General features: G+C 37.9%; 1 protein-coding gene across 2 annotated transcripts in view; it reads right to left on the bottom strand.

The window, feature by feature from the left end:
* The window catches only part of PIAS1 (protein inhibitor of activated STAT 1), a 138,026-nt gene that overhangs the window by 50,810 nt on the left and 63,271 nt on the right, over positions 1 to 23,945 (bottom strand). For both annotated transcript variants that reach the window (XM_049905813.1, XM_049905814.1), the window contains exons 3-4: positions 6,729 to 6,813; positions 6,408 to 6,455 (exon numbers count right to left, since the gene is read on the bottom strand). In XM_049905813.1, the coding sequence (XP_049761770.1) occupies positions 6,408 to 6,455; positions 6,729 to 6,813 (133 nt within the window). The remainder of the gene's footprint in view (positions 1 to 6,407; positions 6,456 to 6,728; positions 6,814 to 23,945) is intronic.

Genomic DNA, 23,945 nt, shown 5'->3' with positions numbered 1-23,945 from the left:
CCTTTATTAAAGCATGAAATAATATTTTTGTTCAATAGATAATTTAAAAGATGATCAACTCCTAACAACAAAAAAAGAGAAAACTATAGAAACTGGGGATTTCACATGATGAATAAGCATATTTAATTAAGTTTAAAATAAACAATTCCGACAATGTCGGGTTTCAGTGATCATGACTATCAACCTGTAGTTGTCTTCATAATACTGTCAATGCTTAGTTCAAGCATGTTCTGAGGAGCACTAGCTTCCTGGGATATTAACAGGTGTAAGAGGGAGGAAGAAAAAAAAAGGTTCTGTAGTTGAATAAATTTAAGAAATTCTGAGTAAAAAAAACCACATTTACGCTTCCTTAACACAGAACTTCTGAGAAATTTAAATAGGCTAATATGCATTGTAACTCTCTAAGAGTAAGATACAGTATTCAAACACTTTTTTGGCTCTCAATGGAGCATACTGAAAATGCTCTAAGTCCACCCCCAGGACCAAGGTAATCCATTAGCTGCTCAGAACTAAAGAACCTGAATAATAACATTTCTTGTGTTACATCCACATGTATTTGGAATACTATTTTAGAAACTTATTAAAATACTTATTTCTAAATAAAATGCATAATCTTTTGGGAAAACCAAGGATAGCTATATAATTTGTAATCTCTCTATTCATGCTTATACAGATAATGGAATAGATTATTACTTTGCTATTTATGACTTCTTTATTACTTCCTTATTCCCAATATATACCTGAGGCTCACTCTACGTTTACAGAATGTTCACAGCATATTTTTTTATATGATATGGAGAACCCTGTCTCTGAATCCTGTGAAATATTCATCATGCACAAACATCTTCCCTCAACACATAGGGCGTAGCTGGCCACAGAATCTGTTAATGGGGAGGGTCAAGAAAATGGACAATTTTTTAATGTAAACTTTTGTGAGTACATATATATGTTCATCTTTGGGGAGACAATGCATAGCTTTCATCAGATTCTCAAAGGGACTTGTGTTGTTGTTAGGTACCGTCAAGTCACTTCAGATTCATAGCAACCCTATGTACAACAGAATGAAAAACTGCACAGTCCTGTGCCATCCTCATGATCATTGTTATGCTTCAGTCCGATGTTGCAGGCACTACGTCAATCCATTTTGTTGAAGGTCTTCCTGTATTTCACTAACCCCCTACTTTACCAAGCATGATATCCTTCTCCAGACTCTGGGCTCTCCTTATAACATGTCCAAAGTATGTGAGACAAAGTCTCACCATCCTCGCTTCTAAGAAGCATTCTGGCTGTACTTCTACCAAGACAGATTTGTTCATTCTTCTGGCAGTCCATGGTATACTCAATATTCTTCACCAACGCCATAATTCAAAGGCATCAATTCTTTTTTGGTCTTCCTTACTCATTACCCAGCTTTCACATGCGTATGAGGCAACTGAAAACACCACGGCTTGGGTTAGGTGCACCTTAGTCTTCAAAGTGACAGCTTTGCTTTTTAACACTTTAAAGAGATCTTTTGCAGCAGATTTGCCCAACACAACGCGTTGTTTGATTTCACGCCTGCAGCTTTCATGAGCGTTGCTTGTGGATTCAAGTAAAATGAAATCCTTGACAACTTCAATCTTTTCTCTATTTATCATGATGTTGTTCTTTGGTTCAGTTGTGAGGATTCTGTATTCTTTATGTTGAGATGTAATCCATACTGTAGCTATGGTCTTTGATCTTCCTCAGTAAGTGTTTCAAGTCCTCTTCACTTTCAGCAAGATTGTGTCATCTGTATATTGCAAGTTGTTAATCAGTCTTCCTCCAATCCTGACACGTTCTTCTTCATATAGCCCAGCTTCTCAAATTTTTTTTTTCTCAAATTATCTGCTCAGCATATCGACTGAATAAGCATGGTGAAAGGATGCAACCCTGACGCACACCTTTCCTGACTTTAAACGACGAAGTATCCCCTTGGTCTGTTCGAATGATTGCCTCTTGATCTATGTACAGGTTCGTCAAGAGCACAATTAAGTGTTCTGGAATTCCCATTCTTCCCAATGTTATCCATAATTTGTTATGATCCACACAGTCCAATGCCTCTGCATAGTCAATAAAACACAGATAAACATCTTTCTGGTACCCTCTACTTTCAGCCAACATACATCTCACATCAACAACGAGACCCCTTGTTCCACGTCCTTCTGAATCTGACATGAATCTCTGGCAGTTCCCCATCGCTGTACTGCTGTAACCACGTTCGAATGATCTTCAGCAAAATTTTACTTGCATGTGATATTAATGATATTGTTTCATCATTTCTGCATTCGGTTGGGTCACCTTTCTTGGAAACAGGCACAAATGCAGATCTCTTCCAGAGAGTTGGCCAGGTAGCTGTCTTCCAAATTTCTTGGCATAGATGAGTGCGTACTTCTAGTGCTGCATCCATTTGTTGAAACATCACAACTGGTATCCCATCAATTCTCGGAGCCTTATTTTTCACCAGTGTCTTCAGTACAGCTTGGTCTACTCCCTTCAGTACTATCGGTTCTTGATCATATGCTACCTCCTGAAATGACTGAACATTGACCAATTCTTTTTGGTACAGTGACTCTGTGTATTCCTTCCATCTTCTTCTTTTTTTTTTTTTTTATTAACTTTTATTAAGCTTCAAGTGAACGTTTACAAATCAAGTCAGTCTGTCACATATAAGTTTACATAGATCTTACTCCGTACTCCCACTTGCTCTCCCCCATTGAGTCAGCCCTTCCAGTCTCTCCTTTCGTGACAATTTTGCCAGCTTCCCATTCTCTCTATCCTCCCATCTCCCCTCCAGACATGAGATGCCAACACAATCTCAAGTGTCTACCTGATATAATTAGCTCACTCTTCATCAGCATCTCTCTCCCACCCACTGACCAGTTCATGTCTGATGAGTTGTCTTCGGGGATGGTTCCTGTCCTGTGCCAACAGAAGGTCTGGGGACCATGGCCGCCGGGATTCCTCTAGTCTCAGTCAGACCATTAAGTATGGTCTTTTTATGAGAATTTGGGGTCTGCATCCCACTGATCTCCTGCTCCCTCAGGGGTTCTCTGTTGTGCTCCCGGTCAGGGCAGTCATCAATTGTGGCCAGGCACCAACTAGTTCTTCTGGTCTCAGGATGATGTAGGTCTCTAGTTCATGTGGCCCTTTCTGTCTCTTGGGCTCTTAGTTGTCATGTGACCTTGGTGTTCTTCATTCTCCTTTGCTCCAGGTGGGTTGAGACCAATTGCTGCATCTTAGATGGCCGCTTGTTAGCATTTAAGACCCCAGACGCCACATTTCAAAGTGGGATGCAGAATGTTTTCATAATAGAATTATTTTGCCAATTGACTTAGAAGTCCCCGCAAACCATGGTCCCCAAACCCCCGCCGACCTTTGAAGCATTCATTTTATCCCGGAAACTTCTTTGCTTTTGGTCCAGTCCAATTGAGCTGACCTTCCATGTATTGAGTGTTGTCTTTCCCTTCACCTAAAGCAGTTCTTATCTACTAATTAATCAATAAAAAACCCTCTCTCTCCCTCCCTCCCTCCCCCCCTCGTAACCACAAAAGTATGCGTTCTTCTCAGTTTTTACTGTTTCTCAAGATCTTATAATAGTGGTCTTAAACAATATTTGTCCTTTTGCCTCTGACTAATTTCACTCAGCATAATGCCTTCCAGGTTCCTCCATGTTATGAAATGTTTCACAGATTCGTCACTGTTCTTTATCGATGCGTAGTATTCCATTGTGTGAATATACCACAATTTATTTACCCATTCATCCGTTGATGGACACCTTGGTTGCTTCCAGCTTTTTGCTATTGTAAACAGAGCTGCAATAAACATGGGTGTGCATATATCTGTTTGTGTGAAGACTCTTGTTTCTCTAGGGTATATTCTGAGGAGTGGGATTTCTGGGTTGTATGGTAGTTCTATTTCTAACTGTTTAAGATAACGCCAGATAGATTTCCAAAGTGGTTGTACCACTTTACATTCCCACCAGCAGTGTATGAGAGTTCCAATCTCTCCGCAGCCTCTCCAACATTTACTGTTTTGTGTTTTTTGGATTAATGCCAGCCTTGTTGGAGTGAAACCTTCCAACTTCTTTTGATGCTTCCTGCATCGTTCAGTATTTTGCCCATGGAATCCTTCAATATTGCAACTCGAGACTTGAATTTTTTCTTCAGTTCTTTTAGCTTGAAAAATGCCAAGCATGTTCTTCCCTTTTGGTTTTCTAACTCCAGGTCTTTGTACATGTCATTGTAATACTTAGCCTTGTCTTCTCAAGCTGCCCTTTGAAATCTTCTGTTCAGCTCTTTTACTTCATCATTTTTTCCTTTCACTTTAGGTACTCAACATTCAAGAGCAAGTTTCAGTCTCTTCAGATATCCATTTTCGTCTTTCCTTTCTTTCTTGTCTTTTTAATGACCTCTTGCTTTCTTCATGTATGATATCCTTGATGTCATTCCACAACTCATCTGGTCTTCAGTCAAAGGGACTAGGAACCCATAAAAGGTTAAAAATTACTGATCTATGAAGACTTTCTCAAAATATGCAAGCTCACAGGGTCATCGCTAACTCTAGGAAAATCTGTCATTACAGGCAAATTTTGTTTTGCACTGCAACAGTAGGAGGATACCACAAGTTGTTAATCAATTATTCCAATGCAGTGATAAATTTATATGGACCCTGGCTGCCTGACGCTACAGGAAGAGAATAATTTATATGACAAGTTGATTCTTATTCTAAACTACCCGAATAAACTGAGGAGAAAAAAGAAAAAAAGGGAACAGTAGTGGAAAGTTGCTGTGAAGGAGGAGTTCATGACAGGAGGAAAACCGGGTACACAAAGAAAACAGGCTGAGAGTCTTAATAGAGAAATCACTGACTAATTCTAACAAACTTATTTCATGCTTTAATATAAAATATTGAGGATAATAACTAGATCTTTTATTTTAGAGCTATGGTTTTTCAACTTTATTTTAGTCTTGGGATCCTTTCTTCAAATGATAACTTATCCAGAAATCACACATGTGAAACAGATCAAAGCAGCACTACTTTGGTTCAGTGCACGAATATTAGCAGAGAAGGGGAAATGGGTAGTGGGGCTAGAAAGGTAGCCAGAATGTGGACCCCTAAGGGTGTCTCCCCATGCAACAGTTTGAAAGCCACTGTTTTAAACAGTAACTTTACATATCAGTACAAGCAAAATGTAAATTGTTCAAGGCAAAAAGTAAAGATGATTTTAGCGATATATAATTAATTATGATGGGACCGTATTTTAGTCCTTTAATTTATTCGGTCAAGAATAAAGTACCCAAATCTTCTGTACATGGGATAATCTTTGTCAGTGCCTTCCAAAACCAATACCTAGATTATCACTAGTCTACTGGGTTAAGGTTTTGTCATAGTGTTGTATGGGATAAAAGCTAATGGAGTATAGTCACATCCTTTAAAAAAAATCTTTAACTCAACCTCTCCTCCGCTTTTCTCACTGTTTTCGTCACACTACTTTAAAGCCCAGGTCAGAGGTTTTCAAACTGTTCTACAATGCTCCGAGCAGCTGTTTTAGATTAATCACTTTTTTGACTCCTGTTGTATTTATAATTTGTACATACAACTTAGTATCTGAGTACTGACACTCGGCTATCGGTTAGATTTACAGAAACAGGTTATTGAAGAAAACAACTGTTTTCTATTTCCTCTTCAATTACAATGGTAACAAGTACAGGGTGGGGTGCTTAGGTTAATACATGGATAATCATGTAAGTGCAGCATAAAGTGGTTTATATAAGCACGAGAAGACATATTAACATAAAAGATTTCTTAGATACTCTAGGAAGAAATGAGTAGACTTAGAAAAGAAACTGAGTAAGAGGCAGCTGTGAATTCATGTCAGAAAGTTTTCCAGTAGACTTTGCAAAACTACTTAGATATCTCATGTGGAATCTAAATTAGAGAGAATTTAAATTAATGATTTAAATACATGACAAAGCAAACTGAAATATTTTGTTTTTTGCTAGTCTATGAAATACCGTAGACTTAGACTCGTTTCTTACCTACAGTAGTTTGCCTCTCATGCACATAGCACTTCCCTTTCATAAAACTTTGTATTTCTAAAGAGCTGATCACTACGATATTTAAAGATACCATTAGCTGGAGCTTCTCTACCAACTGAGGGCAACCCAAGTAGAGAGATACGGTTAGACACAAGGTACATGACTTGCTATATTAAAAATCTAAGTTGGATAAAAAATTAGGGTATCTCATAAAAGAAGGTCTTTCCTTACCCAAACATCTAAACTCAATACTCTCTATATGCTTATTGAAAATTAGGTAGATTTTTTAAAATCTTTAAGAAATATTAACTTTTAAACTTTGGATATATATTGCAGTCAACACTGTACCTTAACTGGACCTGCACTGTGAAGTCACATTTGGTCCCAGAAATATCCCTAGAAAAGACAGAACAAGAACTACAATTATTTAAAAATATCCGCATGAAAGATGACTCAAAGATACTGTTACTGCAGCAAGTTTTTTAAATTATCACAGCTATAATTTATAACTGTTCTTAGAGCAACTAACACACTATAATAATTTTAACTTTAAGTATTAATATAGTATGACTTTAATACTAACGTAATACAATGTTTTTAGAAAATCAGTTATTACAGACAATACTGGCTCAAATGTGACACTGCAAGTTACAGCTGAAGACAACTTACATGGAACTACTGATCTGCTGCACTTGTTGTGGTGTCAATGCAAAAGCAAAGCAGGTTTCTCGAAAGCGCTGACTGTTGTCTGATGCTACAGAAGAAAAGAATATACTTTTAATTACCTTCAATTTCAGCAGTAGAGAAGACAATGGCAAAAACACACTCATGCCTTTAATTAACTGGGAAGTATTCTAGAGTTTAGATAACAAGGCAATTAAAACACTGAAAAATAAGAAATATGCCAGCTGTACTATAACAGAAACAGGCCCCAAAATAGCTAATTCCAGAAGATAACCTATCAGCATTCAAATTCAGAAAATATACATTCAAAGAAACACTAATAAAAAACTAATTATATAAAAAGCATCTAAGAAGCACACTTGTACTTTTATGAAAAAATTATACCAATATCTAATTTTACTTGGAATAATATAAACCCATTTAAAGACACATGGTCTTGGAGCTAACACACACTCCTTGAGCTCTGCACAGGGGAGATGACAGTTGGGTCTTTAAGACAAACTAAGAATTTTATCATACCTCAAATATCATACATAGTTTTTCCTATACTTAGATGACTCGAGTTAAAAATTTGTTTTCACTATCTCAAAGAAGGAAAGAGTCACGAGAAGAATAAAAGGCAGAGAGCGAAGAGAGAGAGGAAAAGTGAGAACGAGTGAGCAGGCAAGCAAACACAGGTCAGTCTGGAGCAGGAACTCCTAAAGTATGTTGTTGCATGCAACAATAGTTCAGTTGTTTTTTGTCTGGCTTCTTTTATTCAGCGTAATGTGTTTGAGATTCAGCCATGTTATTATATGTATCAGTAGTTCAATTCCTTTTTACTGCTATCTACTATATGACTATACCACAGTGTATTTATCCAGTCTCCCCTTTGGGTTGTTCATAATTTTTTGCTAATATGAAGAAAGCTGCTGTAGTATTTTTTTGACCCTGTTCTCTTTTCTTTTAGGTAAGTACCTAGGAACAGAATCGTTGACTGATAAAGTTAGGGAACTTTGTAAGAAATTGCCAAATTGTTTTCCAAAATGTCAATTGGTTTCTATATATGTTACATGAAGGAAAAAACAAAACAGTGGTCAATAACCCTGGCACAAAACTTGGCACAGTGCAGCAATGAGTAACTATCTGTTGAATAAGTAACACAAAACTTTAAGAAATACCAGATTACACTGTCTAAACTTTACTTTTCCAGGGTGATTTTGTGGAACAAAAGGGTCCCTAAGAGTTATTGTCAAAGAATTCCTGCCCCGTGGGCCGTGTAAGACCTGTGCAGAAAAAGCAGCTGACTTTAGCTGGGTTTGATCCTACTTGCAAGCAACATGTCCTCTACAACTATCACCAAAAGTACACTATGTCATGCAGAAAAATCTCTACAAATGAATCACTGCTTTGGGGGGGATGGGGGAAAAGCAATGCTGATCTAGAATTTCATCTTAGTATAGGTATCTTTTATGGGTGACTAAAAGCTAGATTTGCATTTTTGCTTTCTTATAAATTAGTCTTAAGTGTCCTTTTGGGATCTAGGCAGGGTTGTTCTTAAAGAACCTATCCCCAAGCAACAGTTCCTCATGTAAAAAAAGCAGACATTTTCTTCTGTCAAGGAAAGCAAGTGACTCCTTTGCTTCTTAAAGAATATGTTGGTATAAAGATTTCAGTCCAGTAGGCTGAGCCTAATTTGGATTTTTGGCTCTATTTTAAAACACTGCTAAAATAATTTCTAAAGTACAAAAATTCATATGCCCTGTTAGGCAAGATTTCAGATTCTTTTTAGAATATGTGACTACAGTAAATTTTGGACACGCACACAGATTTACAGAAAAGATATGACAAAAATGAGGTTTTTCATGCCACATATAGCAATCAGGTTCATTATTTAATAATAGTCCCTTATTTTATATCCTCTTTTATATACAGATTGTAATGCTCATGAAGGAGGCCCAGTGTGCAATGGTTAAAGTACTTGGCTGCTAACTGAAAGGTCAACGGTTCAAACCCACAAGCAGCTTCATGGGAGAAAGAGGTGGAAGCCTGCTTTCGTAAAGATTTACAGTCTTGGAAATCCTATGGGGTAGTTCTAGCCCGTCCTATAAGGTTGCTATGAGTCAGAATGAGCTTGATAGTAATGGTTTGGTTTTGGTTAATGCTCATGAGGTCGGTACTTTTTATTTGGAAAAGTATCTTTCACATGATAGGGATATGAGGCTTAACTGCTGCTACAAATGTAAGACCCAGTGAAGGCTTTACAGCTTTGGTCTTAGATAACGAGCTATCTAAAAACTCCTCTGACAGTAAATTAAGCTATCATTAAATCAAAGGGAGGGGGGGAACATTTGCCTTTAATCAAGTCTGACTCATCGCGATCCCATGTGTTGCGGAGTAGAACTGCACTCCACAGGGTTTTCATGGCTGTGACCTTTTGGAAGCAGACTACCAGGCCTTTCTTCTGAGGTGCCTCTGGGTGGGTTTAAACCACTAATCTTTGGCTTAGCAGCCAACCCCTTAACTATCTGCTCCACTCAGGGACTCCAAGCTATCATTAAAAAAAAAAAACCTTAGCCCTTTCAAAAAAGTTCAGGCCAAGATCATAGAATCACAGAATCTTCATACTGAAGGAGTCTTCGTCATTTAAAACAACAGCCTCTAACATTGGGGGTATGCGTCTCAGTACTACAGGAAAAATATCTATCTACTTGTAAAACAGAAGCTTAAAAAAGTTTATATTTTACATAAAATCTAAAATCTAATTTACTAAAAATAATAAAAAATGTTATGTAAAATCTTGATTTTTATAAACTATTTTTATGTATGTTTTATAATACACATGCTAATAAAATATTCATATATATATAACAGATATATAAATATGGTGTACACTCAATTACTTTGCTTAGAGGTACATGTGATCAAAAAAACCTGATCATTGATCTAGAATTCGATCTTCCTTTCAACCCTTCCCTTCATTCTCTGCCCAAACCTTTTGAGATGGAGGAGAAGCGGTCATTACTTTTTCAGGTAGAAGATGGCTAGTTACGGACAGTTTAAGATTAAGAAAGCTTGCAACCTTACAGAGAGTAGCAAAGTTGAATGGGAAGAGACATGAGTTCACACAGACCTGGATTCCAGAGTGGTTTTGGCACTTAACGTGCCATGTGACCTTAGGTAATTAGCCAATAATGAGCCCACTTCCTCCAGCATTTAAACATACACATATATCCTCAGAGTTATTTTTAAGAATATAAAAATGAGGTAATATATTTAACCACCGCCCTTCTGTCAGTGTGTTGTACTGTTGTGGCTTGCATGGTGCTCTAATGTTATGCCACTGGTATACCTGCAGGGCCATCTATGTGGACAGGTTTCAGTGGAGCTTCTAGACTGAGACAGACTAGAAAGAAAGGCCTGGAAACCGACTTCCAAAAAATCAGCCAGTGAAAACCTTATAGATCACAATAGAACACTGTCTGACTCATTGGCTTTAGACATGTGATAAGGAGGGATCTATCACTAGAGGAGGATATCATGTTTAGTGAAGTAGAGGGCCAGTAAGGGAAACCCTTTGTGAGACGGATTGGAACAACAGCCACCATGATGGGTACTGTGAAGATGATGTAGGGCTGGGTATTGTACACAAGGATGTACAAAAGTCAGAGTCCACTTGATGGCATTTATCTATTTAATGTATTTAAAACAACCAACAATTTCCTTTTCTGTTCCATTTCCTCCTTACACCCTTATATTGAATCAAAGTGTATACTGTTATAACTTCCACTGATATAACAGCACTGGACTGCTCTCAGTACCAGTGATCTCTGTTCTTCATGTATCTGAAGACAGCATAAATATGTCCCTCCCATCTCCACTGTCTCTTTCCCCTGTATTTCTGGCAAGATTTCAGAATTACTCAACATCCTGATCTTCCAACTCTGGACATATCTTCGGTTGTCACACCCTGTGACAGCCAAAACAGGACACACTCTACAGTATATACTATTTATTCAAAACATTTGCTGCCCTTCTGTGCTGACCCACCTCCATCGGAGGATTATACCCCCAGTGCCACGGACAGCAGCCTTGGCCAGTGAAATGTGAAGGGAATCTACCACTTCCAAGCAGAAGCTTTAAGAGCTATCCTGTGGTTTTACCATCTTCCCCGTCCCCTCCCCCCCCCAAAATTTGATCCCAGAATGAAGAGAACATAGAGTCAGCCAACCTGCAGGTAATAAGTAATGCAAGCGAGAAATAAACCTTTGTTAGCTGTTGAGATTTAGGGTTGCTTGTAGCTGACTGATATATTATCCCATGTGGTGTGAGTAAAACACTATTTTATTAACAAACGTGTGAGGCTTTACATATGTTATTGCTAATCTACACACAAGCACGAAGAAAAGATATCAGCTCCTTTCTCAGATGAAGAAACTGAGGTTTAGGGTAGTTACATAACTTGTCACTGACCCATACTTGGTAAGTAGCAGAAACAGAACTCAAACTCAGATTTCCACATCTCCAAAGCCCAGCTCTTCTCGTAACATAAGTGTATTAGCTCTCCCCTGATCTGGGCACTATGCTTCTATCAGTGCAGCCTAGCACTATGCTGGATCACAGAAAATAGGGGAAAAAATTACCTACTATCCTCTCATTGTAACTGATTATCATTTTTATGTATCTCCTTCCAGTCATTTTTATATCATACTGTATATGCAGTTGGAAAGCTTGCCTTGAAAAAAAATACTCATCACATTTTTCAATTGACAGTCTCTATTACCATATTTTAATAATTGCATTGTATAGAAAGTTTTAATTACTCCCTTAATTAGTCATTTAAGTTGTTTCTAATTTTCATTATTTGAAACAACTCTGTAAACATCTTTAGGCTTATAAGTTTGGTTTTTGTTGGGGGTAGGGGAAGATTATTATTTCCTCTGGATCAGCTCCCAAATGTGAGGTTTCAGAATCAAGAGTATGAAGATTTTTATGAATCCTGACATGTCACCAGAGTGCCCTTCAAACGGCTGTAACAGTGTCTGAGCCTAACAGCAAGTTGCGATCTATTAACTGCACTGTGCTCTGGCCAACAGGGGAGTTGTTGCTAATTTAACGGGTGGATCCTGGTAGCAACTCCTTAGTAGTTTAACTGAGACTTTAAAAAATTTCCACGTTTCTTAGTTGTTTAATTTCCTACTTAGTTAACTGTCCAATTCTGTCCTATGCTGATTTATATGTTAGCAGAAGGATTTCCTATATAAAAATATTAACCCTCGGAAATTTGCAGCAAATATTCTCTGCAGTCTGCTGTCTTTTCATTTTGGGTCCATTTTTCAATGATACTAAAGTTAAACATTTATGCAGTCTAGACTGTCAATCATCTCCTTTGTAAATTCTTCTACAATTTTTATGCTTAGTTATTCTCCTTCTGTCTTAGCTTCTTAGTGCTGCTGTAACAGAAATATCACAAACAGTGGCTTTAAAGAATAGAAATCTATTTTGTCACAGTTCAGGAAGCTAGAAGTCCAAATCACGGCAGCTGCTCTAAGGAAAGCTCTGGGAGGAAGACCTTTGTCCCTTTCAGCTTCTGCCCCTCGGTTCCTTAGCAATTTCCACTGGAACCTATCTTTCCCTACGTGAGCCTGCTGGCCCCTGTGGCTAATCTGCTCTTTTTTTTTTTTTAAATCTCAAAAGTGATTAGGTTTAAGACAAACTCTACGCTCATGTGGTCTCATTAACATTAACAAGGAAAACCCTACTCCCAAATGGTATTACATCCACAGGTAGAGAGGTTAGGATTCCAACACAGATTCTGCGGGGACAAAATTCAATCCATAACCCCTTCTAAAGTTCAATCAATACACAATTCATTTCTCTGGTTTGTTGTCTCCATGTAATTATTCAATCCATCTGGAGCTTATTTTAGTATGTGATGTTTTAAAAACCTAATTTTTTTTTATTCCAAATTGCTTAGAGTAATACCAAGACCATTTGTTAAATAACCCTTCCCCTCCTATTGATACGTATGCTTCCTTTATCATATATCAAATCTTTATATTTAACAGGTTCCATTTCTGGACTAATTTCCTGGTGGTCTTTTTTATTCCAATGCTGGTAATTTTTTAAAATTGTTATAGCTTCACTATATTTTAATATTTTATAACTAGGTTGCCCTCTGTCCATTCTTTTTCTCCCCTTCCCCCCCCATAACTTTAACATGGACTCAAATATTTGTTCTTCTAGTATTACACAGAATTTCAAGTGGGGCAAATGGTTAACGTGCTTGGCTGCTAACCAAGAGGCTGGATGTTGGAGTCTACCCTGAGGCACCATGAAAGAAAGGCCTGGTGATCTACTTTTGAAAAATCAGCCATTAAAAACCCTAAGGAGTACAGTTTTACTTTGACATATGTAGGGTCACCATGCGTCAGAGGTGACTTGATAGCAACTTTTTTTTTAAGGTATTATTTTGAGAGCTTTATATCTTGATATCTTTAATTTTCCCACCCTGGAGTTTATACCTGTGTCCATTTATTCAGACCCTCAAGGTTTTGTCATATCCATCATATATATTAGTTATAGCTCCCATTAAGACCATTATTACCCCAAATATCTGTCAATAGGAGAACGACTGAATGAACATTAACATAATGGAACTCCACTCCTAAGTGTATACCCAAGAAACTTAAAAGCAGAGACTCAGATACTTGTACACCAATGTTGATTGCAGCATTATTCACAATTGCCAAAAGGTGTAAATAACCCAAGTGTCCATCAAAAGATGAATGAATAACAAAATGTGGTATGAAGTGGAGTATTATTCAGCCATAAGAAGGGATGATGTTCTAATACATGCTACGGTATGGATAAACCTTAAAAACATTATACTAAGTGAAATAAGCCAGACACAAAAGGGTAAGTACTGTATAATTCCACTTAGAGGAACTATCCAGAATAGGCAAATTCAGAGACACAAACTAGAGGTTACTAAGAGCTGGGGAGGGGAAGATGGGGAGTAACTACTTAATGGGTATAGAGTTTCTGAATGGGGTGATACAAAAATTTTGAAAATAGTGGTGACAGTTGCACAACCTTGTGAATGCAATTAATACCACTGAACTATACACTTAAAATCTGTTAAAACGGCAAGTTTTATTTATTTTATATAATTTTCACCACAATTAACAATAGTCCATAGTCCTAAATGTAAAAACTAAAACTGTAATACTTCTAGGAGAACACATAAAAGAAAACCTTTGTGACCTTGGCTTAGGTAAAGCTTTCTTAAGATATAATGCCAAAAGCACAATTCTTTTTTTTTTTTTTTTAATTGATGATTTGGAAGTCATCAAAATTAAGAACTTAGGGGACACTGAGCTTCTGTTAGGGTGTTGGAAAAATTCAGAAATCATTAACGGTGATGGTTGAATAACAGGATGAATGTAATTAATATCAATGAAATATACAGGTGAAGGCTGTGGAAATGGCAAGTGTTCTGTTACCTACATACTTACCACAATTAATTTTTTTTTATTAAGAACTTCTGCTAACATAGAAAAGGATGGAATACTCCCAAACTCATTCTGTGAAGCCACCATATCCCTGATGCCAAAACCAGGTAAAGACACCACAAAAAAAGAAAATTACAGACCCATAGCCCCTATGAACTTAGACACAAAAATCCTCAACAAAATTCTAGCCAACAGAATTCAACAACATATCAAAAAAATAATTCACCATGACCAAGTGGGATTCATACTAGGTATGCAGGGATGGTTCAATATTAGAAAAACAATTAATGCAATCCATCATATAAATAAAAGACAAGAACCACATGATTTTATCAATTGATGCAGAAAAGGCATTTGACAAAGTTTAATACCCACTCATGATAAAAACTCTCAGCAAAACAGGAACAGAAGGAAAATTCCTCAACATAATAAAGGGCATTTATATAAAGCCAACAGCCAACATCATCCTAAATGGAGAGGGTCTGAAAGCATTCCCCTTGAGACGAACCAGACAAGGATGCCCTTTATCACCACTCTTATTCAACATTGTTGCTGGAGGTCCTAGCCAGAGAAATTAGGCTAGATAAAAAAAAAATAAAGGCAATCAGATTGGTATGGGAGAAGTAAAAGTATCTCTATTTGCAGATAACAAGAACTTCTACACAGAAAACCCTAAGGAATCCTCAAGAATACTACTGAAACTAATAGAAGAGTTCAGCAGAGTACCGAGGATACAAGAAAAACATACGAAAATCACTTGGATTCCTCTACACCAACAAAAAGAACATCGAAGAGGAAGTCACCAAATCAATATCATTTAGAGTAGCCCCCAAGGAGATAAAATACCTAGGAATAAATCTTACCCGAGATGTAAAAGGCCTATACAAAGAAAACTACAAGACACTACTGCAAGAAACCAAAAGAGACCTACATAAGTGGAAAAATACACCTTGCTCATGGATAGGAAGACTCAACATTGTAAAAATGTCTATTCTACCAAAACCATCTACAGATACAATGCAATTCTGATCCAAATTCCAACGACATTTCCTAATGAGATGGAGAAACAAATCACCAACTTCATATGGAAGGGAAAGAGGCCCCCAATAAGTAAAGCATTACTGAAAAAGAAGAACAAAGTGGGAGGCCTCACTCTACCTGATTTTAGAACCTGTTACAAAGCCACAGTAGTCATAACAGCCTGGTACTGGTACAACAACAGGTACACAAACCAGTAGAACAGAATTGAGAATCCAGACATAAAATCCATCCACATATGAGCAGCTGATATTTGACAACAGCCCAAAGTCAGTTAAATGGGGAAAAGACAGTCTCTTTAACAAATGGTGCTGGCATAACTGGATATCCATCTGCAAAAAAAAAAAAAAAAATGAAACAAGACCCATACCTGACACCATGCACAAAAACTAACACAAATGGATCAAAGACCTAAATATAAAATCTAAAATGATAAAGATCATGGACGAAAAAATAGGGACTTCAGGAGTCCTAACACATGGTATAAAGAGTATACAAAACATTACTAACAATGCAGAAGAGAAAGTAGATAACTGGGAGCTCCTAAAAATCAAACACCTGTGCTCATCCAAAGACTTCACCAAAAAGTAAAAAGATTACCTACAGACTGAGAAAAAGTTTTTAGCTATGACATTTCCAATCAGTGCCTGATCTCTAAAATCTACATGACACTGCAAAAACTCAACTACAAACAGACAATTAACCCAAATTAAAAAATGGGCAAAGGATATGTACAGGAACTTCACTAAAGAAGACATTCAGACAGTGAACAGATACATGAGGAAATGCTCACAATCATTAGCCATTAGAGAAACGCAAATCAAAACTACAATGAAATTCCATCTCACTCTAACAAGGCTGGCATTAATCCAAAAAACACAAAATAATAAATGTTGGAGAGGTTGTGGAGAGACTGGAACACTTCTACACTGCTGGTGGGAATGTAAAATGGTACAACTACTTTGGAAATCGATTTGGCACTTTTTTAAAAGGCTAGAAATAGAACTACCATACGATCCAGCAATCCCACTCCTTGGAATATATCCTAGAGAAAATAAGAGCCTTTACACAAACAGATATATGCACACCCATGTTCACTGCAGCACTGTTTACAATAGCAAAAAGATGGAAGCAACCAAGGTGTCCATCAATGGATGAATGGATAAATAAATTATGGTATATTCACACAACAGAATACTATACATTAATGAAGAACAATGACGAACCCATGAAACATTTCATAACATGGAGAAATCTGAAAGGCATTAAGCTAGTAAAAAAAAGGACAAATACTGTATAACATCACTATTACAAGAACTTGAGAAATAGTTTAAACACAGAAGAAAATATTCTTTGACGGTTACAAGAGGGGGAGGAAGGAAGGGAAGGAAAGGGCTTTTCACTAATTAGATAACAGATAAGAACCATTTTAGGTGAAGAGAAAGACAACACACAATACAGGAAGTTAGCACAACTGGACTAAACCAAAAGCAAAGAAGTCTCCTGAACAAACTGAACGCTTCGAAGGCCAGCATAGCAGGGGTTTGGGGACCATGGTTTCAGGAGACATCTAAATCAACTGGCATAATAAAATCTATTAAGATAACATTCTACATCTCACCTTGGAGAGTGGCATCTGGGGTCTTAAATGCTAGCAAGCGGCCATCTAAGTTGGATCAATTGGTCTCAACCCACCTGGAACAAAGGAGAATGAAGAACACCAAAGACACAAGGTAATTATGAGCCCAAGAGACAGAAAGGGCCACATAAACCAGAGACTACATCAGCCTGACATCAGAAGAACTAGATGGTGTCTGGCTACAACTGATGACTGCTCTGACAGGGAACACAACAGAGAACCCCTGAGGGAGTAGGAGAGCAGTGGGATGCAGACCCCAGATTCTTGTAAAAAGACCAGACTTAATGGTCCGACTGTGACCAGAAGGACCCTGGTGGTCATGGTCCCCAGACCTTCTGTCAGCCCAAGACAGGAACCATTCCCAAAGCCAACTCTTCAGACAGGGACTGGACTGGACAATGGGACAGAAAATGATACTGGTGAAGAGTGAGCTTCTTGGATCAAGCAGACTCAAGAGACTACGTTGGCATCTCCTGTCTGGAGGGGAGATGGGAGGGCAGGGGGGGTCAGAAGCTGGCCAAATGGACTAGAAAAGAGAGAGTGGAGGGAATGCGTATACTGTCTCATTAGGGGGAGAGCAATTAGGAGTATATAGCAAGGTATGTATACATTTTTGTATGAGACTGACTTGAAAGTAAAAAGCACAATAAAAATTAAAAACAAAAAAATCCTGCTCTCTGAAAGACACTACTAAAAGTACGAAAAGATAAGCCACAAGCCACAGACTGAGAGAAAATATTTACAAACTGCATATCCATTAAGGGGCTTATATTCAGCATACAGAAAGAATTCTTCTGTATCAGTAACAGGAAAATAATCTAATAAAATTTAAAACGGGCAAAAGATCTGAACAAACACTTCACCAAAGAAGATATACAAATGGCCAAAAAGCACATTAAAAGATGCTCAGCATCATTAGTCTGTGGGAAATGCAAATTAAAACCATAATGAGATACCACTACACAACAACTATTAGAATGTCTAAAATTAAAGAGATGATGATACCAACTGTTGATAGGGATGTAGAGCAACTGCAACTCCCACACACTGCTGGGAGGAATGTAAGATGACCCAACACTTTTGGAAACAGTTTGAAAGCTTCTTCAAAAGTTAAACCAGCACCTACGGTATGACCTACCTATTCTATTCCTAGGTAACCCAACCCAAGAGAAATAAAAGCATGTAACCATACAAAGACATGGGCACAAATGTTCATAGTAGGTTTATTTGCAAAGGGCAAACTGGAAACAACCCATATGTCTACCAACAGTTGAATAAATAACAAATTGTGGTACGACCATACAATGAAATACTACTCGGCAATAAAAAGGAATGGACTACTGATATACCACATATAAGACTCGAAATAATAATGAGTGAAAAAAGCCAGACCAAAAAAGAAGGAATATTCCATTACATAAAATTCTAGAAAATATAAACTAATGTGACAGGAAGCCAAGCAGTGGTCCTCTAGAGATTGGGGAGGGGACGGAAGAGGTAGCAAAGAAGAATGCTAAGGGACATGAAGAAACTTCAGGGAGCGGATGAATATGCTCATTATCTCAATTATGGTGATGGTTTCATACATGTCAAAAATTATCAAACTGAACAAGACATGGGTGCCTGCTCTCACCACTTCTATTCAATGTTGTATTAGAAGTCCTCACCAGAATGGTAAGACAAAAAATAAGAGGTATCCAGATTGGGAAAGAAGAAGTTAAATTATCTCTACTCACGAGTGATATGATCCTATACATAGAAAAGTCCAAAGACTCCAGAAGAAAGCTTCTAGAGCTAATAGAGGAATTCAGCAAAGTTGTATAGTACAAGGTCAACGAACAAAAACCAGTTGGGTTTCTATACACCAGCAATGAGAAATCCGAAAGGCAAATCGGGGAAATAATTCCATTTACAATAGCAACTAAGAGAATACAATACCTAGGAAAAAATCTAACCAGGGATGTGAAGGACTTATACGATGAAACTATAAAACAGTGCTGACAGAGATTAAAGAAGACTTAAATAAATTGAAGAAAAAAAAAAAGGCCCATATTCATGGATTGGAAGACTTAATATTGTAAAGATATCAATACTACCCCAATCAAAATTCCAACAGCCTTCCTCAACTTTATATGGAATGGCAAGAGGCCCCAAATACCTAAAATAATAATGAAAGAGAAGGACAAAGTAAGAGGACTCACGCTTCCTGATTTTGAAACACACTGTACAGCTACAGTAATCAAAACAGCCTGGCACTGGTATAACAACAGACACACAGACCAATGGAATACAACTGAGAGTCCAGAAATGAACCCACACATCTACGACTGATTTTTGACAAGAGTGCTAAGTCCATTTGATGGGGAAAGAAGAGTCTCTTCAATAAATGGTGCTGGGAAAACTGGATTTCCACATGTAGAAAAATGAAACAGGATCCATGCCTCACACCATAGACAAAACCAAATTCAAAATGGACTAAGAACCTAAATGGGCAAAGTGAAACTAAAACAAGGGAGGAACAGCTCTGAGAAGGCGGTTAGGAATGGTTACACAACGTGAACAACGTCATCATGTCACTAATCAGTATATGTGAAGACTGCTGATTTGGTGTGTGTTTTACTGTGTATATTCTCAACTATAAAATAAGTAACATCCAGAAAAAAAATTTTTATCAAACTGTACAGTTTAAATATGTGCAGTTTACATGTCTAGGATGCTTCAATAAAGCTGTTTTCTAAAAAAGTGGCAGAAGAATACGGCACAAAGAAAAAAAAAACAGAGAGGAGACAACAAAACCCTAGGGCACTGGTGCCAACATGTAAGGCTCCAGTCAAGGAAGAAATGCCTAGAAACACAGAAGGAAAAGCAGGGGACAACTGTATTTCTGATATCAAAGATGGCAGTGGACACTGTTAATATTACAGAGGTCAGTTAACAACTGAGAACTGGATTTAACAACTAGCGAGTCATAGGTAATCTTGGTTGGAGCTGTTTCAGTGGGATGGTAGGTGTAGAAGCCAGATTGCAACGAGCTGAGGTGTGAATGGTTTAAGTCAACGATTCTGGCACTTAAATGAGATCTTTAATAGTTTTCAAACCTGCAACAGGAAATTATATTAGTGTCTCAGATTTGTGAATTTCTTATTGTGCTCCTTTGAATAACAGTAACCAATTGTGAATGTCCCTAAAGTTCTCTAATATACAGTAATTTGAAACTTTGGTGAGATGAGAGTGGCTCAGCCTCTCACTGTGGCCTGAAATGTTCTGTACTTGTCATCAGGAGCTCTCATTAAGAGTAAAACAGCAGACACTCAAATTTTCACTTATCCTAGGCTTCATTTTAAGGGAAAGATGAAATGTTCTAGTGGTATTTCTAAGTTTGGGTAATTACAAAGGTCATGAGGTCATCTCTTATGTGCACTAAGGGTTTATTGTGCTTACAGGAGAAGATTTGCAACAACCCCCCCACACACACACAATTATTAATGACAGAAGTTTCCTTTGTAAGCAAAGCATTGCCCAGAATAACCCAGAAGGATATAATTATAATTCAAAATGCAACAAATGTGCAGAGAGAACGTTGAGGTTTTAGAAATTTGGCCTTTTCATCATTTTTTGTTTTTTATAGATCACTCCACAGAGAGATGAACTAGACCAAAGAGAAAGACGAATCAAGTTACAATTTACATAAACTCAAAACATTGGAAGGTAACACCTAGATACATAAACAAGGTTATTGAGATTCTGATGATAGAAACACTGAGCTAATCTGAGTGCCTGTACTTTCAACTGCTCTAAAAATATTTGCTATTCCACCTTACCAGCAGAAAGAAAAGCTAAAAATAGTCATCTTTCTGTTATAGAATATTTCTTGCTGTCTAAAGTACCTACCTACAAATGTCAGCCTTAAAATCTTTCATGAACTCTACGGTTTATTCAAACAAACAAACTAAAAATGTAGTTTTTAAAAATATAGTCGGAATGTTGTCATTTAATCCTTAGACTGGCAACTACCATTAAGACAAAAGGCTGTGGAAAACCGTTTCCTCTAATAAAAGGCATACACTGAATCATTAACAAATTCACACTGCTTTAACTACTTCATCTTTAAAACGGGAGTTTTTTTTTTTTTTTAAGAGTATTTAATGACATGACCGCATGGTCATAAGACATTAAATGAAGACAAGCAAGATGTAAACTTGAAACATAACACATAAACAAAATTATTTTTATATCTATGCATTGAAAGATTTTTTAAAGAAAGCAGTAAAAATTGACTTCTTTGTAACTTCTATTCTTCAAATTCTTCATATTGATACAGAGTGGCTGGTAGATTTGAACTGCCAACCTTTTGGTTAGCAGCTGAGCTTTTAACCACTGCGCCACCAGGGCTCCTTTTTGTTTTGTTTTGTTTTTGGTACAAAACCAATGTGCAGTACAATGAATCCCTTTTATATGTACTTTCTCACCAAGGCCTTGTAACATCCACAAAATGATTAGGCGGGACTATGCAAATAAGGTGCTTGTGGCCCACCGAAGGGTTTGGACAACATTGCTAATAATGCAAGTAAGGTGCCTGGCACCCTTGTGGAGGTGGGACTATGCCAGTAAGGTGTTTGGAACCCTAACAAGAGGATTGGTCAGTTTTGCCACCCCACCAGGCTTAAACAGACAGCCAATCCCAGAGCAGAGAGGGGGCCTCACTACCATTAAGGAAGAAGATCCAGGAGTAGAGTGCACCCTTTGGACCCAGGGTCCCTGTGATGAGAATCTCCTAGACCCAGGCAACAGAGCTGTAACACCACAGATGATGCAAGATGGTGAGAAGCAGTGGCAGAGAAATGGTGGCAGAATAACCAGGAGACTGGCATGAGACAGTGTGGTGGGCTTCCCAGCACTCAGAGCAAGGTGGCTACAGTGGATGTGCCCACCCACAGAGCAAGTGAGCTGAGTGTCTTTGAGCAGGATGCTTCTGGGCAGAGTAGGGTGCCTCTGCGCACTTACCCGAGACGCTAAAGAGCTTTGTAACACTTGCATGAGCAGTGCAGAGGCCAGGCGGAGGGGCCGAGGGAAAGGCCTGCCTGCCAGGACATCTGAAAACATGTCCTGACCGAGGAACTGTATCCTGAGTCATTCTTGATCCTGAATTGTAACCTGTTACTTCTCTAATAAACCCCATAATCATGAGTATTTTCTGTGTTCTGTGTAGTCACTGCAACGAATTATCGAACCCAGTACAGAAGTATAGAGTGCTGTGGGAAAGATGGCTGATATCAGAATTGGTGAAAAGGTTGGAGGGTAGAGGTATGTTTGAGCTCTACCTCATAGGAATCAGCCTTGGGCTAATGTTGATCTTGATTCTCCTCCCCCCTGAAGTTAGAAGACCTGTGATGCCACTGCACCATTTTTACAAGACATAATACCCTGCGTGTGCGTGTGTGTTTGTGTATATGTAAAATATAACTATGATACTGTATTACTAGATTTTAAGAATTACCATGGTGGCAAATATTTCACAACAAAACCTAGCTAAAATTCTTTGGGGTAAAACAAAAGTTACACATGAATTTTTCCACCCATAGAGAACAGAAATGACCCAATGAAAAGAAACAGGAAACAGCAATTACAACATACAATACTACTGGACTTTAGCTCTATAAAACCCTTTGATTTCATTTTATCACACCCTAATTGCAGGTTGGGAGTCCCTGGGTAGCGTGAACAGTTAAGCACTTGACTGCTAATCAAAAGGTTGGTGGTTTGAACCCATCCACAGGCTACTAAGGAAACAGGCCTGGCAATCTACTTCTGAAAGGTTGCAGCCTTGAAAACCCTATGGAGCAGCTCTCTTCTGCACACAAGAGGTTGCCATGAGTTGGAACTGACTGGAAGGCATCTAGCAACAATTGCGGCTTCTTGATAAAGCCACGTTCAGTGAGCTTTCCTATGCTTTTCATCATCTTTCTTCTCTGGGGCTCACCTCTACGTGCTCTATTATTTCTCAGATAGTTTTACTGAGTTAGTAGCTGGCCTCTTGGTAGAATTAACCAAAGGAGCCTATAGAAACCCCTGGAAAACTTTGGAGCTAAAAGCATGATAAATATTTTATCTGGCCCATCTCTTCTCTGACAGCTCAGGCTATCAAGCTATTTTAAGTCCACGGGGATCAAGAAACAGGACTGGGTCAGACCAAGACAGTCAGATATGAACCAAGTCTGATGATCAGTATTTGAATGCAAAAATAGAAAAAGTCAAATATAACTGGGATAATTTTTTCTCTTTTTTGCAAAAATTCTTTTTGGTTTTCTTCTTATTTCTGTGGTTGTTAAAACAAGCATTCTAAGCTAGGGAAAAAAAAAACTTTAATTCTGCTATACTTGATAATAGCAGCTGAAAACCATTTTGCTGTCTATTCTTCCAGGCATTTTCCTATACATACATATGTACACACATACACATGTACGTGCATACACACGTACATATATTACCATGAGTGTAATACACACATCACTCCCCACAAAACTGTGCCAAATACTTGTCTCACTTAGACATAAAAAAAACATAGATCATAAAAATCTCTCCGTCAATAAATGTATCTACGACATCATTTTAAGTATATACGTAGTATTCTATTATACAGATGCACTGTAACTTAACCAATCTCCCATTGCCGGACATTTTAGGCATTTTTTTCTTTCAGAATCAGTGCCTTAATGAATTCCTTCCTCCCTCCCTCCCTCTCTCTCTCCTTTTTCTCCCTCGTACCTTTCCTCCCTGTGTGTCTGTGTATGACTTTTGTTTCCCTAGGGTATCATCTTAGAAAAGGAATGGATGGGTCAAAAGATATACACATTTTTAAAGCTTTTGCTCAAGTTGCCAGATTGTATCCAGAAATGCTGTACTGATTTTCACCTGCATAAGCAAGGAGTATATGAGAGTTCTAGATATCCTACTGTCTGAAACTTGCATGTCTATGAATACTACTGTAGAAGTTGATTACTTTCATATCCTTACTGGCTCTCTTGTGTTGTG

The sequence above is a fragment of the Elephas maximus genome, chromosome 13 (genome assembly GCF_024166365.1).
Source record: "Elephas maximus indicus isolate mEleMax1 chromosome 13, mEleMax1 primary haplotype, whole genome shotgun sequence".
Lineage (NCBI taxonomy): Eukaryota > Metazoa > Chordata > Mammalia > Proboscidea > Elephantidae > Elephas > Elephas maximus.
The sequence above is the reverse complement of the archived record's forward strand: the minus strand, read 5'-3'. Positions and strand labels throughout refer to the sequence as shown.